Below are 7,643 nucleotides of genomic sequence, written 5' to 3'. Positions count from 1 at the left end.
CAAAAAAAAAAAAAAGGACAAAAGGGCTGTCTTTACAAACAGTATCTAAGGATTGGATCCATGTGAAATTATGTGGATCTTGATTGGAAGACAACATGGGTACTCCAAATTTTAATGTCTTTTTTATTTTGTGAAGGAAAATAAAGGGTACATATCTTCTTATTTGCAAGGAAAATATTTTTTGCTCCTATTGGTCGGGAGATCTTTTAGATTTTCATTCAACTTGAGATGCACATCACTTTATTTTCATGTGAAAAAAATTAAGAAAATGAGTGCACATTATTCAAGGCTTGTCATATATAAATTAGTCTAATTTTATTATTAATACTTTGTATTTTTTATATAGATATTTTTTTCATAAATATATTATGTGATATTGTGATTATGATTTGTCATCGAAGAACAAATAACCTTGCATGTTGACGTGCATGACTCGTCAAAAAGAAAGAAAAGGAAAAGGAAAAGGAAAGGAAAGGAAGAAAGAAGATGCATCATGGAAGGAGTGAAGGCCCACACCATTGAAGTTTAATAATAATAATAACAATAATGATAACGATAGTGAAGAGTCAAAATCTGATTATGGTTGTGGTATAAAATTCCATTGCTTTGGAATGAAAAGGCAAATGGTGTTGCATGCATTACAATTTACACATCTATTCAACTATTTAAACTGTATTTGACCCATCAAAATTTTGTCCACCATGACCATCATATATCACCATTTCCTTTGTTCATTAGAATGCTAATTCCAGTAAGATTTTGCCCTTTTTTATACCAACTTGCTATGTCAAAGCTATGAAAGAATAGGGTATGAATTACATTTTCCATGCAAAAGATGGGTTCACACAAAGACGGCCAAATGTCACTCTCTCCTGCCCACGGAAGACAAAATATTTCCAAATTTACACATAGTGGGTGCGAAATGCAGAAGTGTCAAAAGCATAAAAAAGCTTTGAATGGCTTTCTGGACAAGGACTGAATTTCCATGGAACACCTGTCAATGCAGCCAAGCAAAGGGCCATTGTAAACAGATTCACTTTCACTGCCTTCCAGCTGCATTCGGACAACTTAGCTGGCTGCCTTTTCATCATTGATTTTTCTTTGGATTTGCTTTCACCTAAATCAGGGTCCCCTAAATAAAAGGGGCAGTCTGCAGGGGAAAGGCATGTGCTTTGCACGTGTGAGGACTATTTCCCTTGTTTAGTAGTCTATGGGTATGGGAAAATCAACATCTTGGTGGACCATTTTGCACCCACCATTGAACTGCCAATTGAATGAACCAGAAATAAAGTTTTGTGGTTGAAAACTTGAAATGCGTGAAGCTGCCATTCCTCATTTCTTTGGCCAACAGCTGTTCTATGGATATGCTTCCTGATTTTTTGTGTTTTAATATATTTGTGGAAAAAATTTCGAAATTTAATTTGCAAGAGATATCAGTAAATTTATCATGAAGTCATAAATTCGGTGATATAGACACTGTACTGTTTAATGCTGAATTAATAGAATGTAAAGAAAAATCATTGCTTTAAGTGTTTGTTGTGTAACAGCAAGAGAGTCATGGTATGGTAAACCTCAAATTTCTTTCTTATGATAGTATATGATGTAACAGCAAAGAGGTTAGTTTAACCAAATCCAACATTGAGCTTGCCCTATGCAAAACAAAAATGCATTAGCAGTGTGCCATTATTGGCAAGTTACCAAGCCCCCACCGCCACCCACCACGAGGAAACCAACTCCTTTGGCTTCAATTCCCTAAGCCCACAAAAGTGACAAAAGATTGGTGGCTTTGATTGTGAAAAGTCTAAAAGCTCTGTCCAATGTGGAATTTTGTTGGCTGTTGGGTAAAAACTGTGAGAGCAGCTCTTGTTTGATCTTTCCACAGAAAAGTGGTGATTTTCGGGTTGTTCCGTTAGCATGTCACAAGCAAAGACTGTATGAGCTGAAAATAATGCCCTTCGAAGATTTTTCATGCTAAAAATGATAGGAGAATATTAAAGAATTCAACAATATATTAATCTAAATAGTTGGAATAAGAGATATTAAATTATATATGTATATTGAAACTCCCTCGAGCTTTCTGGGGAAAGAAAAAAATTCTGTAATCGTTTAATGCCAACACTCAGGTTCCATCTAAAGGGGGGCAAGGCTCATCAATCCAAAGGATAAAAATTCATTCAGACTAGCCTTGGGACGAAATTCACACAGCCTTTGTTGTATATGATATGACAAAAACATCAAAATTAAAGAGCATGAATATTAAAAAATGAAAAAGATGAATTAATAGAGAGAAGAGATAGTAACAAAAAAGAATAAAAAGAGATAATCAGAGTATGAAGTATCAGAGCATTAGCTCCATGGATCATCCCAGCCATTGGGTCCTTCTCTTTTAACAAAGCTAATAATGGCCTGCACAGCTTCATGGACTCGGTTAGAGAGGGAGTGATTCCCGTATTCAATTTCAACTTTCTCCGCACCACCCATAGCTCTGCACAATCTGTATGAGTTTACTAATCAATATGATCATTCACTCAGATCAGGAAAAACTCTCTTTCACACACACACATACAAACGCGCGCGCATAGACATGCATGGAATAAAGAGATGTTACAAACAGAATATGCTGAATTGAATGCACAAATGTTTACTGAGAAACATTAACTGCAACAGGAGATGAGAAACCAACCTGATCATCAAATCAGAAAAAAGAAACAAAACCTTTATCTCTCTCTCTCTCTCACTCATACACACAAAGACATGCACACACATGCATTCAAGAAAGAGATGCTACTAAAAGGATATGCTGAAGCAAATGCGAAATGGTTGCCTGAGAAAAATTAGCTGAAGGAGTGTTTCTGTTCTCACCTTTCAACCAATGCTTTCTTATCAACATACTCAGGCACATATTCATCAGCCATGGAATAGATAACCTGAAAGAAAACCGTGAGATACACAAGCTTAACTTACTGAACTTGAACCACTGAGAAATCTAGCTATTAAGCAAAACCTATGATAACACACATAAAGAGAATGTGGTAACCCAATCACAAAGGAGAAACAGAGTCCCCTAACCCAATGATAAAATGACCGGTTGCCCAAGATCATGATGTTTATGAATATGTCTCTCACATTTTAATGAACATTACCATCAGCAGCTACTGTGAGTACAAAAAATAGGAAAGGTATATTCTACCTGGCAAGGGGTGTTAGCCATGTGTCCAAGTCTCATTCTTAGCTGGTCATCATTGAGGTCGGAACTGAACATGTCATCATCCCCCATGTAGGCACAAAGGGAGTTATATCTGCAAAACATGAGAATTCTCAATGAGGAAAATATAAATGAAGGCACTAGCATAAAAGATGAAACAAGAAAATATAATGGAGCAAAATCAATCACAAGAAAGAGAAATGTGACCTAGTATTTTTTGTAAAAATATCCAACACTTGCACGAATTCATTGGATTTATGATTATATCACATACCCCATACTGTTAAATTTGTACAGATAGAATAAACTACATTATAGGCAGATAGAACCCATATAATGAAAAGGGGGGATTTTAATCAGCTTTTGCAAAATGAGGAATAACTAAAAGCAAATAGTTGTTTCCAGATGAAAGACAGCAGTAGCATACCTACCTATAGGCAGTTATAGGCGAAGATGGATCAGCTTCCTTGGGCATTAAGTCTGAACCCCGACCTTCCTTTATCATGCTTGAAGCCAAGTCAATCATAGTAGCCGTTTCAGGAAGAGTTGCTCTGTATTCTCGATCACTAACCGGAGCCTGAACATTCAAATTGGCAATAAGAACAAAGCTGCAAGTAAACCACTCTGTAGGCAATTGCTAGAAAAGAAATGTTGCACTAGGTAAGAATAAAGTAATGGAAGTCATCATTCTTTCATGGTACTAACATCTTCGCCTGGATTAAAATAAGAACATATTGGTTGTAAACCATATAAAGTTCTTCAATTAATTTCCATAAATGATACCGTAAGACACTGCCAAACTGTAATATGGGTGTTCCTCTACTTCAAACCATCAAAAATTGGATCTCAGCAGGATTTCTCCTCAACTGATCATGGTATCAGACAAGCAAAGATCCCCTTTGTCTCACTTTCTTCTATTTGTGAAGTACATAAGCTGCAGATAAAATATATGAAGAAGAAGAAGCTGATCAAAGAGAAGAGCAGCTACCTGCAAAATGGCAGCACGGACTGCTCGGGAACAAGCTGCATTTGTACGCATGTAATGCACAATATCCTAGATTCATACGCAAACAAATTAAAAGATTAACCTTATTCCCTCAGAAAATGCCACCGGTAAGCAGTCAAACAAGCTTTGGATACAGAAAAAATTTAACACAAAGTCAGCAGCTACCTGACAGCCAGTACTATGACCAAGTAGGACCACACCCTCAGAATTTTCTTTGTTGATTAGATAACTGATAAGCTGATCTATCTCCATGGCATCCTTCAAGACATATGACGCAAGAACATCTTAAATAAGGAGCACAATTAATTTGAAGGCACAATGTTCAAATAAGAAGCAGAGCACAACCAAGGTACGCTCACACTCATTTCAACCTAAACTGCCAAATAATTATGAAATCATTAAAATATGAAAAGTTTCAAACCATAAAATTCTGACCAGAAGGTTAAGTCAGCCTACCTATAGTAAACACTGGCAGGTGTTCAATAGCCAAAATCTGAAACATAATAGTAAATATTTCTCTCCTCCAGCCAAAAAGAAGGGAAGAAGCAAGAGACTAAGCAACTAGCTTAGTTTGCTCACTATTCTTGGCCAATTTCTAAATTAAGACTTAGATGGTCCAAATAAAATTGGTGAAGGAGCATGATATTAATTCTATGAGCAATATTTTAGATAAATTAATATGAAGGCATGATGTTCAAATTTGAAGACTGATTTCTTAAAACACGTTTTTTCTAATATCAACTAGTCATATTTACTAAAAATTACTAAGGCAACTTGAATGAATACAAGATGTCTGTTTCATCAAAACAAATATATTTAAATAAGGAACTTTTCCCATGTAAAGGGAGGAAAAAGTACTGAAACTTTAGGATGACTGGGTGGTTTCATGTCAATGTTGACAGAGCACTTGCCCATTAAGGTACTAGTCCAATCTGACATATCCACTTCAGCATCTTTGATAAATGCAAAAGAACGAAATATTTAATAATAAAAATATCCTACACCGCCACCCCTTCATTGAAAACAAAGCTCCGACATAAAAAATACTTGTGAAGACCAAGGCTTTCATAAAGAAATATACATGTTAGAGTGGAAAAAATTCCTAAGCTAACCCCTTATCTCCATGTAAAACAAGCAGTTTGCCACAAGTTAGATCTCACAGTCTTTTCATAATGGCGTCATTTTTAAGAGTGGCATTATTGTGAAATAAATATTTAAAAGGGCAAAACCAGGGCTTTACCCAACATATAAGTAGAATAGGATAAGCCACTCCAGTGAAAGTTTAACTCATCTCATATGAATGAAACAACAATGAAAAAGAAAAGAACCTAGAAATAATAAGATCGATTCATGCAGAATCATCAATGTCTACCTAAAAAATATGTCTTACTTGTTGCAAGCTGGAGGTGCCATATCCAGTATATGAAGATGACATAAGTAGTTGAACTAGTGACCATTTCTCATTATCCAAAGCAATTGCAAGAGGTTCCAAATATCTGACAATCAAAAAAAGAAAATTACATTTAAGAATTACAAGATTTGAAATATAAATTGAACATCCAACCATGCCACAAAGAAACATTGATCTTATATGTTCAATCTCTCTCAATACTTTAGTCAAACCAAAAATGCCTGTGCCTCCTCAGAAGTCATTCCATGGATTTATCTCACTTCTCAAATTTTCTAAGGTACACATATTTAGGTACAACTTTGTTTTAGGCTTTTAGCATTGCAGAGATAACCAACAAAACAACTCTAAAAGAAAAGAATATAGTCTACAGTGGCAAGTCTGTCCGCATTAATCAGCAACACCTTAAAAATGTTGATCTTTGCAGAAAGAAAAAACTTCTGTAGATGGATAACGTAACAAAAGAATCACTCATCTCCCTCATTATGCTAGATCTCATTCCTATAAACAGATGTTCATTTCTTTCATGAAGATAATGTGATAGGAAACATACTCAGTCGCTAGAAATCCATCTGTTAGTCCACCAATGAAAATAACTTGTTGCTTATAGTCACCTGTTTTGAATGCAACCTACAAGGAAAAAGACAAACTAAGAGCGACATCTAATTTCAAAATAAATGTAGAGCCAGTAGAAGTCTGAAGTCCAATAGAGAGCATTATCAGGGCAACTGATCCATAGAAACAATACTAACCAACAGCCAAAATTTCCATTCATCAATTTAAAAATCATACCACACATGCAAAATCATACCTGTTCATGTTCCAACATTACCAAGAAGCCAAATCAATAAGAATTTTTCAATTTACCGGCTAAGTCCAGCTAAATAGTATCATCATTGACACAGTTTGGCATATCACTAAAGTCAAATTCTTACAAAACCAGGTAGCTCTACAATTCTAACTGGAAATACTAAAGCTATCAAAGGAATGACAGCTGTTGTCCAAAGGCATAAAACTAATCCTCTATTATTGATTGCAAATATGACCTGCAATCTTGAAATGCCTGCTCAACTTAACTATTAAAAATGAATGAGATATGTTGCAGCCATTTCAAATACGACCTACAGACTAAAGTACGGTCCAGAACAAACAAGTTGTCCACATTTTCACTTGATAAAGAGTTATCATTCAATGAGTTCAACATAATAGATCATTGAGAATGACAACATAACATGCTTCAGTAAACTACTAACCAGTAACTGGAATAGATCACAAACGCACTTCTAAATATTTTATTCAACTCAGGATTATATATTATGTTGATAATAGTAGTTTACAATAATTCCAAATCTAAAGAATTGCAAATTTCCACAACCACTCCCGTTTACCATATTTAGTTCTTAAAATGAATATAAAGGAACTCAAACCATCGATTATTAATCACCTCAGTTTAAAAAAAAAAAATCAAAACTCTCTTCAGCCTCACTCCATACCATGAATGAATCAAATTGAAAACTATCCATCATAGAAATCTTACTAATTTCACTAGAAAACCTAACCTTTTAACTCATATTCAGGCCGATATAAATACCCAATTAAGCAAAGATTCAAAATTTGAATTGAATGGACCTGAATGGGCTTAGGCCCATACTTGAAGAGCACACCACGGAACTGGTTCTTGCCCTTGATGGGTCCTTCGCAATCGGCGGCGACGCCGCTACCTGAGGAGGAGCTTCCTGCCATTTTGACGGAGGAGGACCTGTCTTGACGGCCCCTAACAATGCTGGAAAACCAGGAAGTGGGTGAAGCTGAAGAAGAAGAAACTGTGGAAGATGTGGAGAGAGAATTCATTTGTTTTAGTAAAAAATGTTCAACCCCATCAGATTGCAGTTACGGATTCTGAGTAAGGGAAGAGAAAGATCTAAGTTTTTTTTTTTTTAGTGTGTGTCCTCCCTACTATGCTTGTTTCAGAGAAATGAAACGTTTGATTTAGCCCACGTGCTGGGCCAAAGCGCGTGGTATAA

The 7,643-nt window shown here is 35.7% G+C and overlaps 1 protein-coding gene across 2 annotated transcripts; it reads right to left on the bottom strand.

Moving 5' to 3' along the window:
• Positions 1-2,150: 2,150 nt before the first annotated feature.
• On the bottom strand, positions 2,151-7,618 carry LOC110422298 (alpha/beta-Hydrolases superfamily protein). Of its 2 annotated transcripts, none has more exons than XM_089784431.1 (9): positions 7,249-7,618; positions 6,173-6,249; positions 5,602-5,707; positions 4,377-4,469; positions 4,194-4,259; positions 3,637-3,782; positions 3,191-3,299; positions 2,863-2,927; positions 2,151-2,485 (listed from the first exon to the last, which is right to left on the bottom strand). In XM_089784431.1, the coding sequence occupies exons 1-9, from the start codon at positions 7,468-7,470 to the stop codon at positions 2,347-2,349; spliced, it is 1,023 nt and encodes a 340-aa protein (XP_089640557.1). In that variant the 5' UTR covers positions 7,471-7,618; the 3' UTR covers positions 2,151-2,346. The 2 variants fall into 2 exon arrangements, with proteins under 2 accessions (XP_089640557.1, XP_021291835.1); XM_021436160.2 differs by having other exon boundaries at positions 2,151-2,494; positions 7,249-7,615.
• Positions 7,619-7,643: the final 25 nt, after the last annotated feature.

Source organism: Theobroma umbraticum, unplaced genomic scaffold (assembly GCF_002168275.2).
Source record: "Theobroma umbraticum cultivar Fairchild unplaced genomic scaffold, ASM216827v3 scaffold_130.0, whole genome shotgun sequence".
NCBI classification, from domain to species: domain Eukaryota; kingdom Viridiplantae; phylum Streptophyta; class Magnoliopsida; order Malvales; family Malvaceae; genus Theobroma; species Theobroma umbraticum.
Note: the sequence above shows the minus strand (reverse complement) of the source record. Positions and strands in the feature narration are given on the sequence as shown.